Here is a 23199-nt window from a genome sequence, read left to right on the forward strand (position 1 = left end):
AATGTCTTGAAATAATAACTTTCACAGTAGTCACATATTATAATAATTATTATTTCATAAAACTGTCGCTACCTACGGAGTTGTAGAGTCGGCCTCATTCTTTTAGTTTATTCACCAAATAAAAGGAGTAAATGGTTTTCAAACAAAAGTAATGTACTTACATTTATTATATATCTACCTACAAAGTAATCTAAAATATGTTATTTTACCTCTCCTGAAAAGTAGCGATATTATAGATACTTATCTTCCTTTTTCTGCAGCACAAAGATATAACATATAAGCAAACACACATAGATAATAACCTGTTTTAAGTAAATGTAATTTTAATAAAAATTAAATGCATTTAAATTGTATGATAAGATGAATATTAGATACATTCAATAATGCCTGCTGAGGATTTAAGGAATACAAATGAACAGGTGACAAAGTTGAGTAAATCGAATTCAAGGTTAACTATGCAATTGTAAATTCCATATAACTGTTTTCAATATTCTGTAAATTGAGTAATGCTTTTTATTGTTTAATATTACTGCTATAAGAAAAAAATATTGATATTTGTTTATGTTTTTAGTGTCCGAAGGATAAAAAGTCAGGTCTAAATCTTTAAAGAAATTATATTAGGTACCTACTGTGAAGTTAATAAATAATAACATATTATTACAGACATCCATGGAATTTAATCCGATGTTAAAAATTGAATATTTAATATATGTTTTATATAAAACAGTGACACATTAATTTGTATCATACTGTTTTGATTCCCAACATCCCAATTATTTAATTAGGACCTGTTGGTTATTGCAATATTTTGTAAGTAGAAAGTAATAATATGGTCTATTTTACTTTTACCTGTAACGACAATTTTTTACATGTTTGGTTATTCGAGTGGGAATAAAATTAAAAAAGTGCTTAGAACGAAATATTTATTCAGATACTTAGGTACACATAAAAGCGCCTATCTTCAATACATTGAACATAATATAATGGAAGCGTGATTCAAAAGTTCATTTTAGACAAATTTGACATACATACATATATTATTCATGGTTGATATTAATTGATATTTTATTTCAACTAAAATGGTGAAGTAAGAACTGAATTGTTACGAATATGGCGAAAGGCGAATATTAATCTTCAGCAGCATCGTCTTCGTCTTCATCGAATTCTCCTTCTTCTTCTGCGGTTGCTTCTTGATATTGCTGATATTCTGAGACCAAGTCGTTCATGTTACTTTCGGCTTCTGTGAATTCCATTTCGTCCATTCCTTCACCGGTGTACCAATGCAGGAAAGCTTTTCTTCTGAACATGGCGGTGAACTGTTCCGAAATTCTCTTAAATAGTTCTTGAATGGCGGTAGAGTTTCCGATAAAGGTAGCCGACATTTTCAAGCCCCTGGGAGGAATGTCGCACACGGCAGTCTTCACGTTATTTGGAATCCATTCGACAAAGTAAGACGAATTTTTGTTTTGAATATTCAGCATCTGTTCGTCGACTTCTCTCATAGACATCCTTCCGCGGAAGATAGCGGCGACGGTCAGATAGCGACCGTGTCTGGGGTCACAAGCGGCCATCATATTCTTCGCATCAAACATTTGCTGAGTTAGTTCGGGGACAGTCAGAGCGCGGTATTGCTGACTTCCACGAGACGTCAGCGGAACGAAACCAGGTATGAAGAAATGGAGGCGAGGGAACGGAACCATGTTTACAGCTAGCTTGCGAAGGTCGGCGTTCAGCTGGCCAGGGAAACGTAAACAAGTCGTTACTCCAGACATCGTCGCTGAGACAAGATGATTCAGATCGCCGTAGGTAGGTGTCGCCAGTTTTAGGGTTCTGAAGCAAATATCATAAAGTGCTTCGTTGTCGATGCAGAAGCATTCATCGGCATTCTCTACGAGCTGATGAACGGATAGAGTCGCATTGTAAGGTTCGACTACAGTATCGGAAACTTTAGGAGACGGCACCACACTGAATGTGTTCATCATACGATCGGGATATTCTTCACGAATCTTCGAGATTAGGAGCGTGCCGAGACCGGCCCCGGTTCCTCCGCCAAGCGAATGGGTGAGCTGAAATCCTTGTAAACAATTGCAACTATCCGCTTCCTTGCGAACGACATCCAAAATAGAATCGACCAATTCTGCTCCTTCGGTGTAGTGGCCTTTGGCCCAATTGTTTCCAGCACCCGACTGACCGAAGATGAAGTTGTCCGGGCGGAATATTTGTCCGAACGGCCCTGAACGCACCGAGTCCATGGTGCCTGGCTCCAGGTCGACGAGTACGGCCCGTGGAACATATTTCCCACCGACAGCTTCATTATAGTAGACGTTGATGCGCTCCAGTTGCAGGTCGGAATCACCGCTGTAGGTTCCTGTCGGCTCTATTCCATGCTCGTCAGAAATCACCTCCCAAAACTGTGAAAATAAATGATAACAATGTAGGCAATGATTTGTTTTCTCTGACCGATTATGTGTTTATTTGGAGTCAATGGTCGAATTCATAGTAAATTTTCTTGTGAGCATTTTCAATATTAATGATGTTGTATTTTGACATTAGAAACAAATGAAAGAAGACTATTTCATTAGGTATACTTCAATGATGAAGCAAAATACAAAAAAGGTCAACTTTACTATTTTCGATAAAACACACACACATGTTTGCTCAACGAACTCGCTCAGAAAACTCCCAAATAGAAAACGACACAACAAAATCATTTATATAGCGTAGTGTAATTTATTGATTCATCCCGCGCTTCGTCAATGGGTGGTGAATCTATGATGAGATATATTGAGTAAAAAAAATCATATTGAGTCTAATAATTCACAACGATTGTGTTCTACTAAAATAAGAGAATACTATACTAATTAGCTTGGTAAAGACAATTAATTAGCAACTAGTGGAATAGGCCCATTACCAGATTCATTTTTAATAATATCAAACATGGCTTTCCAGCTGAAAAAATCATCAGTCTAATAATCATCGTCCATTAGAGAATATAATAAAACAAATATATAACATACCTTCGCTCCAATCTGATTTCCACACTGACCAGCTTGGATGTGAACGATTTCACGCATGATTATTTATTTCTAATAGTTTTTATTCAATAATATCGATAACCTCTGTGACGCAGCACGAAAATATTATGTGACTATTTTTTCACCAGACAGCTTTTGTTTTACACGAAGAAAAATAAACAAATGACATGTCATCTTCTAGAAACAATGTTCTTATTTCAAATTTTTGGGGAACGTGCAACATTCAATTTAATCTACTTTAAAAGTGGTTCCAAGCATACAAGGTGTTATATTTTCTGTAAGAATTTAATGTCGGAACTATAATAGATTAGTTTTTATCGTATAGGTATATCTAATTATTATCAGCCGTTCTCGACAGATCTCATTGGAATGTAATATTTATAAGTAAGTACTTACCGTTCCCGTAGTTGGCAAATAAATAATACATTGTATATTATATTCTAGACATTGATATATTAACTACATCAATGTTAGCCACTAGTAAAGAAAATCAATTTAAAAAAAACAACGAAAAATTTCATATAAATATATCATTTATTTTTCATTTCTCTTCAATCATAATTTATTATTTGTATGAGTAGGTAGACAGTGTACCTACCTATATTTTTTGTATATTGTATCAGTACCAATATTTTTTTAGTATTTTTACAGTAATTGTTTGTATACATTGATGGGAATGTAAGGAATTTCTTATACCTATGGTAATTTATTATTTTGAAAGAAATTATGTTCATATTTATTAAGAAAGTAGGTACCTATGTTTTATATAATAATTGTATAACTCAATAATGCTTAAAACTAATTGACTAAGATTTTTTTTCACTCATATTCTCAAGATAATACAGATCATTTTAGTAAGTAAGTAGGTACATATATCAATATCATAGAGTTTATGAAATGAATAGCTATTTAAAATTAGTATCGTATTAAAAATAAAGGCAAACTCTTAAATCCACGTTAAAACTAAATCACAATTATTTATGTACATTATTAGATCATAGATTAAAGCTCAACTTACAGACTTCTTCTGCCATCGAATAAGCATTAAAATTATTCTTTAATTAATTATTAATTTTCACAAAATTTTTATCAAAAATATTCCAGTTATATTTTATCCTAATAATCTATTTGCATCAAAATATTGGTATATTTATCATAATATAAATATTTTTATTTGAAGACACTAGAGGCTTGAGCATTTTTAATTATACAATGAGCAATTTTAGCAATCCTTACATTTTGGTAACATAATAGGTATTATTAAAACGTGCATTATTAAAAAAACTTTTAAATTAGTGTTGTAACTCACAACATAATATTATGTACATAGATTTCAAGTGTCTTTATTTTCTTTCTAATTCAATCTGTTCAAAAGTGTGATTTTTATAAGATGGTCTATGCCTGATTCAAATACCTTTGACATAAGTAATTTTTATTGATAACCTCATTACCACTACAAATTCACAACCATTAATCAATACATATTATTATGTATATAACTATTTCTACTATTTATTTAGCGGTACGCGAACACCACGTTTAACTCAGTCTTTCACTGCACAGTGGCAAATTTTTGTCAACTCGTAAATAAAGTCGTCGTTTCAAATCAAACGTACGAACCGGTTGATCTCTGTCAGTAAGCCAATTCAGCACCCCAAGGTCTATAAGGCTTCGATCCGCTTTGTGAGTATTGATGATGGGGTGGAGGCGGTGGCGGATGATGATATGACGGAGGTGCATGAGACACAGGTGCATAATTGGCAGAACTAGTAACAGGTAATGGAGGTGCAGCAGGTGGTGCTGAGGAAATAGGTCCTTCAGAATAACCGTGATGATGTTCATGGCTCGGCGCATGAGATGACGTCGCGGCGGTAAGAGGTGTATGAGCATGTGCGTACCCCTGCGTACTCCCAACTTGAGGATATGCAGGATAGGTATGCGGTGGGTAAGGTGCAGCACACGATTTGGAAGCCAGTTCCCTTTGGGCGGCGAAGCACTGGAGGTGGCTCATGAGCCGTAGTCGAAGAGGGTCCTGGATGTCGAGTCCTTCACAGCTGACGAGATAGCGGGCCACTTCCGATGCGCACTCTCGGAAGCCAATAGTGTGGTAATCCATAGCGTATCTTTGCGGATCGTAGGCGAATGTGTCGACACCTGATGATGAAAAGAAATAATATAATCTATTAATAAAATTGAATAAATCTTTGCATTTACAATGAAGGTAATCTAGTACCCATAAGTCGATCGAATGCGAAATACTTCTACATTTATTTCTATGTTTACTAGAAACTGGTTTAAAAAAGGGGACACTTTCAAGATGCACGAAACTACGCAAGGGTATTGCACTTTTATGAAAGGCTGAAGCACACACGTGCAAACACAATGAAATGAAGTTATAAACGGTATTGTGCGAAATACTATACCTTAATTAATTGGATAGTGGAATTAATTACAAATAAAATAATATCACGAGTTTGATGAATTTAAAAATGGAATGTTTCGTCTTAGGCGAAATAATTGAAATATAATTTAACATTATTTTATTTCGCACGACTATAATAATAATTGAAAAAAAAATGGTTGAATCGCACATAAATAACGCTATGCAAAAATATGTATATATCCAATTATTATCGTGGCAAAGCTTTTTCGGAAAAAAATAAAACAGAATTTGTCTTGATAAGTCTCTTGGGGGGATATTATTATTGATGCAGTATTGTGAAATCCGGAAATACTGGAAAGTTCAACAAAAGGCATTATTGTTTAACATGGAAATTGAATGATATATTGTTTATTGTAAGGTCTCCCCAATATTTTTACAGGGGACCGGTTGCAAAGGTGGGTCAAGAAGAATATTACACATAGCGATAATGAGGATATACTGTAGGTATTGATCTGCATCGATGGTGTTTGGTTGGATTTTTTAAACTTACATAATACATTAAAGAAAAATCTTAATAACCATGATTTATTTTATGCTATTTATATTTATATTATAACATTTATTTCGCATTATTAAATAAAAAATGTAGGTATTTACAATAAATTCTCAATATATTTCACAATGTTGCCATGTCAAAATTTGCTGAGCCGAACTTTTCATCAATCAGGAAGCGCATGTCAGAGGTCGATTTGTTTATGTTCCACATTTAAAAAAAAATAGCTATGGGTGTTTGACATTTTTGTAATTCGATATTTTATTACTAAGATGGCTTCTATGAAATTGTATATACCAGTTGAAGTAATCAGCTAAATAATTGAATACTACAACCTATTTCTTATACACATTTCAGTTATGATAATATACCTATATATTTTTTTGTAAAATCTGCATATTTACTGCATAAAATATAGGGATTTCTTATGAATATTTAAGTAAGTATGTACATAGTCTAAATACGGCTGTAATAATCTAATTAATACCTAATTCAAAGCATCTACTACTTTCATTTGAAAACAAACGCGGTATGAATATTCTGGTCTTCACGGAAAAAAAAAATATAATATGTCTATAGGAATAAAACATCACTAATTTTATTGGTACTGATCTATCTGTATTTCGTGTTACCAATACTTTTAACAGGTACTTATATCATTAATAAGCTACTGAATATTGATATCATACATTATTATATTAAAAACATTAAAAAAACATCATATCTGTTGAGTATTGCAACACAAAGATACGTAAGAATAGCCATTTCAAATATAATGAATATACGTTTCATAATCAACTACAATATTATTTAAAGTACCGAATAAGATTCAAACGCTTGATAAAAAATAAGAGAATAATTCACACATGATTGACAAAATACGAAGTTTGGCGACAAATGTGTAAAATATCGGCAATTAATGCTGATGTAGGTACATAAAAGCATAAAATTGCAGATTAGAGCAATTCTTGTAACCACAATTTAGGTATTTACATTAAATACTCATTTATTTACGACTTTTGGAAAATTGCAGGTCATTAACCCCCGAGGTTGGTAATTTCTGCACGTTTGAGATAATCACTGATACTGCACGAATTTACTGAATGACCACCGGGGCATCCAAATTGGCAGGACCCCGTAGCCTGAAAAATAATTAGATTAACGAGGACGAGCCTTCTTCATGAGTGTCACGAATTTAAATTACTTGTGAAACACCACAAATCGACATTGATTATATGCACTTTTTCTGACATGTCAGATAGGCAAATTACTATTCTGCTATCATGCCATCCCCTAACGGAGGTCGGCTACCATCAGGGCGATCTTTAATTTATTACGTTCTGCTGCTCCGAACATTTCGGTGGAACTGCACATATCAATCATAGAGGCTCTTAAGCTATGAAATCCTGCATCGTTCTCTGTTACCTTTGACGGTGATCTTTCATTGGATGATAAGTTGGGGAATGCTTTACTTTTGTCCTCTCATAATGTGACCGTTGTACTGTAGTTTTCTGGTTTTGATACTATGCAGAACTTTTCGGTCCTTTCCCATTCGAGTGAGAACGTCACCATATTAATTGTCACAAGGTCAGTCTAAAAAAAAATTGAGGACATCTGTATTTATACAGCTACATCTCAAAAGCCTCAACTCTCAGTGATATCTCCTGGCTTAGGGTCCATTAACTATTATTAGATTTAGATTAAATGATATCGTTTTTTGCCAAAAGACCACATCAATTTGAAACGTCTGTATGTAATGCGGCTTCACACAAACCAGCGGAGAAAATATGAATTGATTTATAGTATGTGCGATAGGCGCACATACAGAAAAATGGTTTTGAGGGTCGATTTCAAAAAAATATCTATTACAATTACTGATTTTACGGCGGCGGGAGGGGGCGTTGTTAACAAAATCTAGCAGAAGCCACATTTACCCCGCCTACTACTTACAACTTCGTGTCGCTTCGACTGCGGAATACCGCACTTTCCCATACACATTCTCCATACTCACACTCCACACTTTGAGTCTAGCTATAAACGCTTGGCCTGGAGGTAGGTATAACTAAGGGTGTTCAACTACAAGCTATTGTGAGCTGTCGCATCCATCGACTGCGCGTGGGCTAACAGTCATAATTATTAACATCCTTAGTACGTTTGGACCGTCCGCGCTGTCTTATCTTTTAGACATGCCGGGTCACAATCCGCAGTCATGAGGTCGTGACGACTACTAAGAATAAGTAATATGCCATTTACCTAAATAATTCGTATTTTTCCGTTACTGGGGGCCGCGGACCCCTGTGCCTGAATTGTGTAAAACTATGCCACGATGGCCGCGCGGCTTAAGCGTCGGTCTATAACGTCATGAGACCCAGGTTCGAATCCTGGGTCTGGCAAGTACACATATTGTTTTTCAATTTGTGCATTAGTCAGAGTATAGACCTAAAAGGTTGAGCAAGTGGCTACCATCCATATCTCGTAAAAACGAAATCTGTTAATACAAAACGTCTTCTCTGTGAAGGCCCAATGATCTGATTTGGATCAGACATGGTAAAAAAATATAATATATTATATATTATTTACCTATAGTGTTTTTTGTATTGTTGGTATGATTGTAACTTTTTTCACTGTTGTTCCTGCTTTACTCCAAAGCAAGAAAATGCGCTTAATTAACATTAATTTGAAAATTCGAATATACCTAATGGACATAAACTACTATGCTATTTGTATGTGAATCAATTAGCAGATACGTTATAATATTAGTTGACCGTCGTCCGGTCAATCTTTAAATACGTGGTCGTGTTTAAAAATATTGTAATGCGGAAAGACTATGGACAAATAATAATACGCACGCAATTGTTGCTTCCCCTCCTGTAATGTATGGCGATAGTACAAAATACAGGAATATTACGGTGCAATAATGAGGGTGCAGACCGTGGGAATAAAAGTGATTCACATTTTATTTAAAAGGGGTGGCAATGGCGCACCTTAATTATTATTTTGAGTCGTCGCTAAAAAGTCCACGGGGACTGACTGAATTTATAACACTTGAATATTTAAGACTAGACTACTTTATAATACGCGAGAAAAACGTAGATTATTTTAATTTTATAAAATACATTGAATCAAATGATTCGACTATAAATTAAAATACAGTGAGTTTAGATAGAGACTGCCTACTCAATATGTATTTTTCAATAAAATGGTAAGTACATCGTTTGAAATTTTCAATATTATTTCTAATTTAAAATAACTATCCAATTCGAGTACAACAATCGTTTCAATCAGGTACTGAAATCATGTTATCGAAATATTCTTGGTAAAAATTAAATAAAGTATAAAATAATTCTAAAGTTTCAATTACTCACAAATGCAGAATTAGTTTTGTGATACCTACTACTTGTTTTTATTTTATTTTGATGATTATTTTCCGAAATTTTTCATATAGCCGCTTTAAAAAAGACTCAAGAGAATAGTAATATATTAGTGAGAATTGTTTGGTTTTTTGAATATCTTAACTTTGTTGTGTGTTGCCATCGCGCTATCATAATTTTATTGTATTAACCAGGGAAACTCAGAAATAATGGGAACTGAAATACCTAACGGGTAAGGAGAAGCAGGCAACCGATCTCGAGTAAGGAAGAATACGGGATAAATTTAAACACGTTCAAGAATACGTCATACGTCGAATACTGACAACTGCTCTCGGTTTATGTATTGACGCTCACACATTCAATACTCTGCGTCAAATTTTACTGCATTGGTATATAGCCTATATAAATTCTATTTATTATCTGTTCTGTGGTGTTAACCATTGAAGTGTTCGATGACCGCATGATCGAATAGCATGACAGTAAAAAAAATGCTTAATTTCTACGACGTCATTTTGAATTTGCGTCTTAAAAGGTTCATTACCTCTAACCCTTTTTAAAAACTGAAGTAGGTGGGGTTTGCCTGATGGGGAAGTGTATTTACAGATGCTATGTGCTCGAGGAAAATTGACTTTTATCTGCATTGTATTCAAATGATCGCAGTTTGCACGGGACGAATCAAGAAGGACTATATTTCTTTGAAGTTATAATTTGAGCAAATTTAGAGGGGACAGATAAGATGTGATTTATAGATAACCTTAAACAGGCGAATTTCAATTTACTAGGGGGACACCGCTGCAGTTTCTTTGCAATGAAATGATTAAGAATATTTTTGTATATACGTACATACTACATATTGATATTATAATACCGCATTGCTTTTCGTTAATAATTATTAAACATACTTATATTTCAGCATTTTTTTTTCTTATTTCAGTGTTTTGGTGGTAATATTGACAAGTCAGTTGGTAGGTACTTAAAATATTGTATAAATTATTAATGTATAGATATACACATTCGTAGGTACGACACACGATTCCTATAACTACATAGCAGCGGCGAATGGTGGAGGTAGGCTGTTAAGAATCGATATAAATAGTGCACACAAAACTTCGTCAGTTTATTTATTTTCATTGAACTAAGAATACAATTTGCAGATGGTGCTGGTTAGTTTTTAAAATTTAATTTAGGTGTGCTATGCGCGATCATACAAAAAAGTGCACATCTTTTCAGTCATACCTATTTGTTTTAGTTTAATTAAGGGGGAGACGCATGCCAACAGAGAACCTAGCGGAAATATACGAAGCTTGCAATTTAAGATTTTTTTTTGATAATTTACAATTTCAACTGTATTATTTAATAAATATGTATCCGAAAATATTAAAAAGATTTTTTATTTTTTTTTAAACTTAAAGATAAACTTACAATTGTAAAAAAATGTAATAAAATGTGAATTCGTTGCAGGGTCAAATCTTATTATTGCATTATATTTTATGGTCATTATTATCATTCAAATTTAGTTTATTAAGTTTTAGATTTTATGTGGTGTAGATTTTTGACTAATTCATCGTTTTAATATTTTTTATATATATTTTAAAAAACATCGATTTTTATAAAAATATAAATGTGTATAACTTGAAATCATTTTTATTTATATCAACTCAAACTTCAATATTGTGACCATACCTAAAATAAAATTTGATATAAATAAAAAGGATTTCAAGTTATACACATTTATATTTTTTTAAAAATCGATGTTTTTTAAAATATATATAAAAAATATTAAAACGATGAATTAGTCAAAAATCTACACCACATAAAATCTAAAACTTAATAAACTAAATTTTAATAATAAATATGGCCATAAAATATAATGTAATAATAAGATTTGCCCTGCAACGAATTCACATTTTATTACATTTTTTTACAATTGCCAGTTTATCTTTAAATTAAAAAAAAAATAAAAAATCTTTTTAGTGTTTTCAGATACATATTTATTAATTACTACAGTTGAAATTGTAAATTATCAAAAAAAATCTCAAATTGCAAGCTTCGTATTTTTCCGTTAGGTGCCTCTTTTCGCTTCTGATAGTATAAGCATCCCCTTTAAGAATACATATTATTATTACAGATGGCTTTGATTAGTTATTTTTTTTAAATTCATTAAGCCCTGCCTAAACCAAACCATATTCAATAAAAACATCTTCTATCTATAAAATACATAAAATTACGCATGGCTTAGTGGCATAATTTTTGATATTTTATAGATAAACGAATATTTGTTTACTATTATCTACTATGGCTGGATTAGGCAGAGTTTAAATGATTTAAAAAAACTAACAAACACTGTCTACACATTGTACTCTTAGTTCAATGAGAACAAATACGTTAGACTGACAAAGTTTAGTGTGCACTATTTATGTCAGATCTTAGCAGCCTACCTCCACCCTTCGCCACTGTTACATAGTAACCGTTTTAAATTACAACGAAGCATGACTTATAATTATGTTTTTTATTTTTTACATATTCAGTAGTTATTAAACCAGTTAAAAAAGAAATAGTTTTTGTTACTCTATTATGGTTTATAACTAATTTAACTGTTAAATATATTTTTTTTGCACATAATTGTTTGATTATAGTAGGTATTAACTTGATGTATTACGCCTTTAGGACACTAAATTTGAATTATAGGATTTCAAAATTTATTGAAATACTACACAATTTAATAAAGATTAAATTCCACTGTTATATTATTATCATAAAAATAATCAGATTTTTTGCAAGATGTAAAAATCCGTACATTGTTGATGCGACAAATTTGTGAAAATAACAAGCTAGGTACAAGATATATTAATATTAAATTATGAACAACAAAAAAGACATGAAAAAAATACGTCTCCCAAGTACTTATATAAAATATTCAACAGCGATATTTGAATTTGGATGACCGAATCTTTTCGAATTTCAAATTATCAATAATTTTCATCGAACTGGTAAAGAATTTATGTTGAAATAGTTCAAACAGTACTATTTGTTCGCAGGTTTTTTGGCGTGAGAAAGCGCGACATTAAATACCTACCTACGCATTATTTATGTTTGCAAAAAGGGTGGGTGACCGAGCAATAGTGCCACAGGGTGGTTCCATTATTCTCGAATGCGTGGGAAACGGGACTCACAAAAAGGCAATTGACTGTAGTATGTGGCATTAGATGCGATGTCAGTACTAAACAGCCCCCCTTGTATAATACCTACCCCAAAATGGTGGACATATGCTTTTATATCACGAGCGGGTGACGATAGGATTAGTTGAATCTAAAAAGGGCATGGAAGCAATAACATTCGCACGGTACTTATTCAGACAAAAATAATTATGTATCCATCAATAAAAACAATTGAATATAGATTTTATGTCAAAGATAGGATTTAATCTTTATTAAAATATTTCCATTGAACAAAATTCTATAGACGCTTCCAAATATAATAACATTGTAATCAAACTACTTTCATAATGATTGATATGACATTAATTGATATCGATAAAAACAAAAAAATGATACTCCCTTTTTAAAAGGATATCAGATTATTCTAATTTTAAAAACTTGGGAAAATAATAATTGTAATGTTGCCATGGGAATTCTCCTAGTACCTCTTACTATGAAAAATAGTTTCATTTTGAATATTGAAGCATAATAGTTGTAATAAAGATTTTTTAAAGGCGGCCTAGGTGACCGCAGATGGACGTGATCGTCGTTTTCACGGTCAATGCATTTGAAATAAATCATTGTGGGATCCCATTTCCAGACAACTTTTGATTAAGTTATTAAATAATTGGTTTTTCAAAAAGTTTATTTTGAACATATTTTATTATAGCAGATAAATAAAGTATTTAAATTTGGTAAATTAACTTGTTTCGGAAGGTTTCCCACATAATTGACAAATTGAAGCGAAAAAATCTATATCAATTGGTTTGATAGATACGTACTACGTAGCCTACAAATATAAACAAAATGATTTCAATTTCCAATTCGTTTGATTTAAATTCAATGAATTTATTAAGTCTAAACAAAGTAAATACTTTTCGTGTGTAGTGTTAATAATTAAGTGTAATAATAATTGATATCTAATTCTCATTCAAAAATTATTCATATTGAAATCTACTAATACCCCTTATGATTGTCTAATATTGTTGGTGGCGATGTATATAATGGTTGGATTCACATTTCAGTTTAGTATCTTCGCTCAAGCTGCAGCGGCTCTACAAAAACGATCAACAGATTCAATGCATGGGATTTGGTGATCTAGTGAAAAGGCCCGACCTTGTGCTTGCCTGACGGTATGCAAGAGTATACAAGTATAGCTAGGTATGCAAGAGCGTATTAGAGTGAATTAATTACATATATATCGAGTTATCCTTTTCAGTTTAGTCATTGGCTAATATACATATTGTTATTCAATTTGTATTTGGAGTCAAAAGTATGGACATAATAAGTTGAGCAAGTGGCTAATAAATACATTTCTCGCAAAAACAAAAATCTGTTAATACAAACCTCCACTCTGTGGAGACCTATATTATGATCTTATAAAGATTGGACATGGTGAAAAATTAATATTAATACTGGAAAAATATATACGAATTGAAATCGTCGACTAAAGAAGTGAGATTGAGATTCATTTGTACCTACTCTCAGTGGCGAGTTTAGGGACGTGGAGGCCCGAGGCACTAAATAATTATAATCGCACAACGATAAAAAAACACCATAAATTCCAATTACTAATGTAACTAGTAGCTCCTGACACGTAATAGGTACGTAGGTATCTACCTGCTTGAGTGGTTGGGTTATGGACTCCTTTGATGTTAGTTACAGAGATTTTTTTGCCTTGGATAATATTGTAGGTATACTCGATTTGTGTGAAATAGGTACGTATATTTTTAAGATTTTGATATAATTTCGAGGCCTACATTTTTTTTTCTGATGAATCGATTGAATCATTTGCATCAAAGAAAATCGCCGTTGTCAACTACAACCAACAATAAGGTGGTCATAGCCTATATGCTTTATCGTGTTAACTGTTGTTTGGCGCTGTCCTTGCCAGTATGGTGCTGACATGCTGCAGTGGAGTCGCGTATACGAATCGTGGGGTGACGATCATCCAGCGTGACCTGCGCGTCCGCCTCCGGAAGTCACAAAAATCTTGCAACGGTTTAACCTTAAATGACGCCCCTGTTCAAAATTTTCCGCCAATCAATCTCTGTGGTCACGGTCTACGAAATATATCGTTATTTTTGTTTCGTGATGAGAAAATATATTTTTACCTACATCAATAGCAAATCATTTAAAAAGTAATTAGCAGGTAGATACTCAGCTTTAGTATAGTTGGTAAAGTAACTTGCGAATTACTCTACGTTTACAAACAGTGTGTGCAGGTCATGAGTTGCAAAGGGGTGGCTAAAGGGCGGTGAACGGAGGAACTAGGGAACATACAATTTTGTGTTCCCTGGAAGAAACGAATACCAATATAACAACTTTTGAGAGCAGCGCATCTATTCTATACACAAGACTGCTTCCGGCCTTTACGGCTAAATAGGGTAGAAATATTAACACTTATTGTAAAAATTACAATAAGTTAGCCGTCTGAACTGTCGATACTGTCTATTTCACTCTAAAATTTATCACAGCCAAGTAAAACGTTAAAACGTAGCACTTGTTGTAACAATTACAACTTACTTATTGTAGTGCTAATACTTGGATATTTTCCTACCCTAGATAGCGGCCTTGTGTATAAAATAGATGCACTGTGGTGATTTTTGATGAAGCAGACGATAATATCGCATCAATATGATGTATCGATATCTCAGTTTAAAAAATAATCGAAGCATCTTAAAATCCTAGCAATATAACTATTATAGTATTGCAATACATGCATTTTAATGTCGGTTTATCACCCAGGCAAATTTTTCACAATGACCTTCTACGTACGCAAAAAAGCCAAAGTTTGAGAGTAGGTTTCGTGGAAATTCTGTAATTCTCAAGAGATGATATTAATATGTATGTAAATTTAAAGACTTTTGGTATGTCTGTCTGTTTAAGATGTATGAATAATAAAATAGGTAAGTACGTATCTAACGAATTTTTAGATAATTTTAAATGAAAAATGAAATGAGGGTGGGATGCTAAGTCTGCTTAGGGGCAGCACTTTACCTAAGACGTCACTGCTTACATAGTTAGACAATTTACGATTATCAACGAAATCAATTAAGTTAGTTTAAAAGTTGTGTTAAATATATTTAATTTTACATAACGGCATTAAATAAGATATTGTCATTATTATGTATCCATTTTCTATTACCATTTTAAAATCAATTATGTTTGTTTAGTGTTTGTTGTATTGTCACCTTTTATGAGGTTTTGATGTAAATGTTTTATATTTGAAGATAGTGTTTTAATATTATCGGCATTAAAGGGTCATAAATATACATTAGGAACATGTTGTGTAACATAGACTAGCAAACAAAAATTGACATAAAGATGGGCGGGATGCATTGTACACGTCGTAATAAATAGGTAATCGCTGAACAATCTAGTTATCCAGTGGCCATAAGAAGTAGTAAACGTTAAAAAATAAGACATGTATGACAAAGGGCCGAAAGGAATGGTATCAGCTTTGAGAAGACATCATCCAGCAGTGAATTGATTGAAACTGATGATGATAATTTAATGCAAACTTTATTTAAAAATTCATGATATGAAAAAATACTTATTTGTACAACAAAATAGTTTTGGTATTTTGACCAGATTGTCAACAAACCATGAATGGAAATATAACGCTACGTCTGTTCAAAAATAAATCATCGCTATGGTTTGGGTCACCACCTGATACCAGTAAAACAAAAAAAATTAACGCAGGTATTCCTGAGTCGCGAATACAAACAGGTGTTGATGCTCTTCACATCGTGGCCCAGGAAGTTGTGAGGGCTCGGTCTATAAATTATTGAAACTTTTAACCTAACCGTTGGATGTGTTGGGAAGGTAAAAGGAAAGGTAACGTCCATCATGCACCACTTATTTGTGGTTCAGTAAGTATAGGGATGTAATGATTATAATTATCATGGATGATTAAAATATGCACTTTTATTTTGTACATATATAGAAAAAGTTCTTGTAAACTTATTAATGGTAAAAGACACTGCATTAAATACAAATGACACATTATCAGAATAAGTAAAATACGTATATGCAAATTTATTGAAATATAAGTACCATTAGTTTCTCAACTATATAGATAAATAAAGAGATAATTAAATTGAGTTATTTACATATTCGAATTTGTGGTTATGATTTTAAAAATTTGCTCGATTACAGTATTAACGGAAGTCTACAATTAATTATGTTTCTTTAACTTTATTAATGGCCAGAATTAGTATATATTTTGAGTAGTGTTCTTGTGGTATTTTGTTGTTTAGTGTTACGTGAGGTGTTTAGATGTGAATTTCGTAATTATGTTGTTTATACAGAGACTCGAGAAACCATCGCTCTTTTTTTAGTACTGGACAGTCGTTGATGATACGCTACACCATTGAGACGTGTAGCCGTCACATGGATAGCATTCATCACCATACGATTTAAGTCTTGTTAGATAGGCTCTCAGTGCTCCGTGGCCTTAGTTATACTTATTAAGCTTAAACAAATAAAATAAATTGGCAATATTTAAAGTCTAATACTGGCAATTATATATATATATTTTTAAATTATGACTAAGTATATCTAATAATTTTCTTAAAAAAACCTTTACGTATTTCATAACTCTTATATTAAAAATATTTATTTAAATTATTTAAAAATATATATTATCATTGATTGTACCTAATGTTGTTTGTACCGTAAATAAAATTAAAGAAACAATCATATTATGTCCTGCACTATTTGCGATGGATAGAATAAATGAGCTCCGTATAAAACAGGTAGACAGTTTTTGTATCCGTTTTGGCAGAAATCATAGACTCAAGTTAATAATAGAGGGCCGCATCGCAGCGGGATGTATGAATCGAAAAAATGTTCTTTATATAACACCATCTGATGTTTCGTGTGATCATGGGAAAAAATCACGGGGATGAAAGTGGGTTGAAAACGAAAGGGTTGTTTCCTGTCTTTTTTTTATTTTTTAAACTACGCTTTCACCAATAATCGGCTGATTTATACTAAAAATCTGTTGTTGTTTTTATGAATGAAAGTTTTGACATACTTAATTATATTTTAGTTAGAGAAATATATTACAGTAAAATAAAAGCGTTGTTTCATATTATGATGTATATTATCTTCAATAATTATTTTAAGAAAAAAAACATTCAGACATACGCGTTGAATGGATTGACAGTTTATTGAAAAAAAAACTATTAACTATTCATTCGCCATGACAGTATAAAACTACAATTTTCTCATCAAACTACAACTTTGTATCACAAAAATAGCATTTAATAAAAGACACATTGGAAGGTCTCTTTTATAATTTGGAGTTGAATGTTGAAATGAAAAGTTAACAAGTTATATTTTTACCCATTTGTGAATAATTATCGTATATAGATTTACAACGTAGTATTTGCAGTAAAATTCCCGTGTACCTATAAATAATAAAAGAGAATAAAGAGATTGAGGAAAAATATTATTGCCTTTGAATAACATTGGTATAATTTGACAATTCAGATAAGATTTAAAAACAGAACATTATGGCAAGGTGGAAAATAATTATTAATATGTAGTTAATTAAGTTTGTTATTTAGAAAAAAAGTTCAAAATTTAAATACTGATGCAACAGTATACGACCTCTTATATATTATATTCATTGTTAATAAACGTTAGTTAAATTATCTTGCAAGTTGCTAGTGTAAAAAGCTCAACATAGTTAAGTTAAGACCTAACTGTAATACATAATATTTTTTTATTTCAATGTTATTGAAAAGTAAAAGGCGGATGTTCTGATTTTGCAAAAAATAAAAAATCATAAAGCATAACTGCGCATTCAATTCAGTGAAGAGGGGTGATACATTATTAATCAAAATAGTACAGTAATGTTACATCCGACCATTTGGCTGAATCCGCTCTTTTATAGGATACAACAGGTTTCGTTTTCTTTATTAAAAAACATAAAAGTAACAGTAGTTTCGTATACTATGCTAATCTATAATATGACACTTCATACATTATGAAAAACCCCTCAGAATAAATTCGATTGTATGTAATTAGTCTATATTATATTACTAGAAACAATTAAAAACAGTAATATAGATACCGCAATAAATAACTATTTAAAAACACTTTAATACTGTCAATTATTAGTAGAAAACCAATGACTGTCATTGTAGAAAACTAATTAAAATAAATGATAGGTAGGTATTTTTTTTTTTTTTTTTTTTGTGATTTTACCGAGGCTTTGACTGCGACTCGCTGTCATATCGCCTCTTCTCTTCTAGAAGGGGATCCTTCGATCAGGTCCTCACTCCTATTCTGTTAAATGGCTTTATAATTATTTTGTCTAGCTCTTCCGTCTTTCTTTCTTTCTTCTTTGGACGCCAGTGTTTTATGCACCAGAATCGCTCTCCTCCGTATCCATCCCTTCTGTATTTTCGATACATCGTGTAATCATTGAATTTCAGATAGTCTAATTCAGACCTCAGCCAAGTCTCTGAGATTAATGCTATTGAAATTTTTTGTCTTATTAAGTAGAGTTCTATATCATCCTTTTTTTGCTTCATACTTCTGGCATTCCATTGTAAAATCCTAATTTGTTTTTTACTATCCATTTTGCTCCAGAACCTCCCCTAGAATTTCCTTTAAGTGTCCTTCTTTGAATTGTTTGCATACCCAGTCCACTGCTTTAATTATTAGTTGTTTAATGATCTGCTGCCAGTCTCCCCCTTTCAGCAAGACTTTCATAATTTCTCCCATCGCGTTAACCTCTGTCTTCCCCTTTGAATTTTTCTTATTTTTTGTAGGCTTTACGCTACTACCTGTAGATATTATTGTTGAGCCTGAAGCTTCTACCACCGCTTCTTCTTTCTTTTTGTTTTCCTTAGTTTTTTGAATTGTTTCGCTTTCATCTCTTCCTACGATTTTTTTTTGTTTTAATATGTCAGCATAGCTATTATTTAACATATTTTTTTTTGCTTCCTTGAAAGGTATGTTCATTTTTTTCATTGCTTCTTTGCAATTCTTTTCCTCTTGCCACTTTGGGCATTTTTGGCTGTTTGCCGCGTGGTTACCTTTGCAATTGATGCACGTAATTTCCTCATTTTTTTCGCAGGTTTTGTGGTTTTCACCACACTTAGGGCACGTTTCTACTGTACGTCCGCAATTGTTCGCGATATGCCCATATCGCCAGCATTTGTAGCATTGCATAACCCTGAATACATACGGTTCTACAGCAAAAGAGACTCCATATATGTAAATTGTTCTCGGCAATATTTTCTCCCCAAATTTAATACTGACTGACGAGGTCTTTGTCAGCTCTCCTGTATCACCTTTTCTTGTCAACCTCTTAAGGTTGATTACTTTTGCATCACTTTTGATTTCCATTTGCAGTTCTTGGAGGTCCATATCAATATCGACTTTTCTTATTACTCCATAAGAGCAGGAGTCATTCTCTTTGGTCACAAAACCGAGATCTTTGAGTTCTCCAGCTTGTTTCACTTTATCTGCTTCTTTTTCGTCTTCTACTTGGATGTACGTCTTTAAATTTTTATTGTAAATTTTCTGTACTTTTACTCCTGCCTTATGCAGCATCTGCGCTATTTTCAATTTTAATGGAATTTTACTTCCCGTCGCTATCATGACGATGTTTTGGTTTCCCTTTGGAGTGACCCCAGAGTCTCTTCTGGGTTTTTTTCCAGAGGTCACCGTCTGCCATTCTTCTTCTTTTTCTCCAACCACTTCCTCTTCATCGTCGTTTCTTTTCTTCTTCGTTTTTTTGGTTTCATTCACTTCCATCGTGGTGTTTTCCATTTTATTGCTTTTGCCGTTCACGCGGTCTTGGAATTCGCGCAACAGTGTGAACAAAAAACAGTGTGGACAACCCCTCGCTTCACAGCGTTTGACGCACTCCCCGCACAAAGTGCACTATCCGTGCAACAATAAATATTTTTCACTTTTTCTCAAGCACTGGCACTGATTGTCAAAATCACATGGGACCACACATGTTGAGTTTATTGTCAAATTCATTTACAAACAATATTATTTTTGTTGTATCCCGTATTTATAACCGTTCGCGAGTAACCAGGCGAATAGCGTCCCGAATACGCAAGCGAAGTTGTACAACCTCACTCCACCGCTGTTGGCTTCCGACTGATAGGTAGGTATAGTAGTAGGTACTTACATATTATTACATTATATTCGAGTAAATAATCTACACTAAAATAATTACAAGATAAAAAGAACTTTTTACATACAACGTTTTTAAATTTTCTGTTGAATCATAGAAACTTGACTTGACTAGGTTAAACGATCAAAAAAATTTGTACTTGATAGAAATAATACTGAAATGTAATTTTACCTGCCATATTGATTTCCATAGTAACGCAAGCATATTAATAATTTAGTTGCTAGAACCCCAGACCCCTAGCAACCAATAATGGTATCGAAATAATTTTTCATACAAAACAAAATTAACTGAAAATGGATTCAATTCTACTTAAAGATGGCTAAAAGTATTTAAAAATGCATTGGCATCGTGTTGTGATATATTCTAAAAGTTTCAAATGTCTAGCTAGTCGGGAAGTTAGTTAAAAATCGATTACAAGATTTGTACCGGACAAAGAACCACCGGACAAATAAGAATACGAGCTAATAAAAACGTTGTAAAAAAACGTTGTAAATAAAAATAAATAATCTCCATAGTTTTATGAAAATCAATAGTGGTTTCGTTGGAAACGGGTGAAACCGGTACTGATCGTTATTCATTTATATGGATTTAAATATACTTATTGTATATTATTTGAATTAATAATAATTAATAACACATATATTTAAATGTATTCTAGGTAGGTACTGCGACTGATCACTTTATATTATTAATAACTGTATAATTGGTTTAATTTTGATATAATAAGAAACGAAAGAAATAAGTTTAAATTTTAATAAAATAATTGGTAAGGTAGAGTTTTATCACAATGTGGTACGGTACGATAGGTATCACCATTTAGTATTAAAACTTTGTATTTGGGAAGTAGGTGTATGATTTTCTAAGAGAATATTTATATTGTGGTACCTACTATGAATTCATTAATTTATAATATTGAAATCTAACTTCACAAACTATTTTATATTGTTGTATTGTATCGATTATTTATGTCGACAATATGTAAATCAATAGATCATTATAGAATCAGTAAAATATCTTCTGTTCTCACCTTTGGCATGCAGCATTTTAAGATGATCAACCGTTAGTTGAAGTATCTCCGCCTTCTCAAGCTTGGCAGACCCTTGCTTCTCCAGGGCTGATGGCACGAGCCTCTTCAGCTCTGTGAGGGAGCTGTTGATTCTGTCTCGACGCTTCTTTTCGATGACGCCGCGACGCTTTTTACGAGATTGCATTTGACAGGAGTCGGCGTCGCCTGGGGAGGTGCACCTGGAAATAATAATAATGTTTGATTACAATTGTATTGTTACACCGAGCCGTGTAATCACAGAGGAAAAGTTAACTTCATAAAATATTTAGTGTAGGTAATTAATTATAATTTTACCAGAACAGTCTTTTATTTGATTATTGCACTAACAACCTATATGTATTTTAATTATTATTTTTTGGTTTTAATGGCCAAGTCGAGCCCCGTTGCCATTTTTATGATGTTGCCAAATTGTGTATGTACAGTGTTTTAGTCAGGGATACCTATGTGTAGGTACTATAAAGAGGACAGAATTACATAGGTAATCGATTTATATTGTTGATGATCGTTTTCAATAGGTGTTTTTTTATAATTTTTATTATTGCAAATAATTATACTTATATATTATTATGATAATATATACTAAAGAAATCCATAATTTTATTTTCATTAAAATACATAACATATTTTTGTTTTTTAGTAAACTATTTGGATAATTATTCTAAGTTGTTTAATATTTAAACTGTGTTGTGGATTAATCAATTAAAATATTTTTTTCTAAAGTGAAAAATATATGAAAAAATAAACTATGAATTTTAATATTTTTAAGTAATATACAGATTGACTTATTAGTCAGTAGTTATTTGTATGGCAGCTATCTTGGTGCGACTTTGTAGTATTGAAAATGGTGAGGCAACCGAAATAACTATCGACTAATAAACCAATCTGTAGAAATTAATATAAACTATGATATTATCCTGTTTAGTAAATTTTAATTATAATAAAAATATACTAAATGACTCAATTTTTTTAACACATATAACTATATTTAGAAGTAGTAGGTACGATAAAAGATTTCATTAAACAAAAATAAATATAATTATTATTAAGATTATTAAAAAAATGTGCTTACTGGTCTTTGCTAGATTCTTCAGAAAATACATCATCACAGTCGTCACTTTCTGACATCGCTCTCTTTGACGGTCTTCTCGAAGTCGGTGGTGCCCAACCACCTCCTCCGCCACCCCCTGAGTATCCCCAATGAAGAGGTCCGGTGGCAGAAGTTGGGACACTTTCCATGCCTCCTCCGCCGAGGGTCTGGTACTCCATGGTGGCGTTGGGAGAATTCAATTCCGCCAAAGAATACAGAGGTTGAAAAGCCACCTTTTATAAAATTTCTTAAAACACTGTCACAATATTATTCAATTGACTTAAATAGAATATTTATTTTTGTTTGTGTGTTTTGAAATAAAATTGTTAACATGAAA

The 23199-nt window shown here is 32.4% G+C and overlaps 2 protein-coding genes across 2 annotated transcripts; both read right to left on the minus strand.

Moving 5' to 3' along the window:
- Positions 1-1127: 1127 nt before the first annotated feature.
- On the minus strand, positions 1128-3074 carry LOC147072392 (tubulin beta chain-like). Its single transcript, XM_085947658.1, has 2 exons — positions 3018-3074; positions 1128-2411 (listed from the first exon to the last, which is right to left on the minus strand). The coding sequence occupies exons 1-2, from the start codon at positions 3072-3074 to the stop codon at positions 1128-1130; spliced, it is 1341 nt and encodes a 446-aa protein (XP_085803784.1).
- Positions 3075-4668: 1594 nt separating this feature from the next.
- On the minus strand, positions 4669-22906 carry Hey (Hairy/E(spl)-related with YRPW motif). Its single transcript, XM_085947719.1, has 3 exons — positions 22845-22906; positions 21737-21954; positions 4669-5189 (listed from the first exon to the last, which is right to left on the minus strand). The coding sequence occupies exons 1-3, from the start codon at positions 22898-22900 to the stop codon at positions 4669-4671; spliced, it is 795 nt and encodes a 264-aa protein (XP_085803845.1). The 5' UTR covers positions 22901-22906.
- Positions 22907-23199: the final 293 nt, after the last annotated feature.

This window comes from Rhyacophila brunnea, unplaced genomic scaffold (assembly GCF_057557595.1).
Source record: "Rhyacophila brunnea isolate RB1 unplaced genomic scaffold, BYU_Rbru_1.0 scaffold_2, whole genome shotgun sequence".
NCBI classification, from domain to species: Eukaryota; Metazoa; Arthropoda; class Insecta; order Trichoptera; family Rhyacophilidae; genus Rhyacophila; species Rhyacophila brunnea.

Bases quoted from the DNA above. Each gene is read 5' to 3' on its own strand.
- LOC147072392 (XM_085947658.1), bottom strand. From the start codon at position 3,074: ATGCGTGAAATCGTTCACATCCAAGCTGGTCAGTGTGGAAATCAGATT. The intron at 2,412-3,017 runs GTATGTTATATA...TTATTTTCACAG, and splicing joins GAAATCAGATTGGAGCGAAG to TTTTGGGAGGTGATTTCTGA.
- Hey (XM_085947719.1), bottom strand. From the start codon at position 22,900: ATGTCAGAAAGTGACGACTGTGATGATGTATTTTCTGAAGAATCTAGC. The intron at 21,955-22,844 runs GTAAGCACATTT...TATTATTTCCAG, and splicing joins GAAGAATCTAGCAAAGACCA to GTGCACCTCCCCAGGCGACG. The intron at 5,190-21,736 runs GTGAGAACAGAA...TTTCATCATCAG, and splicing joins TAAAATGCTGCATGCCAAAG to GTGTCGACACATTCGCCTAC.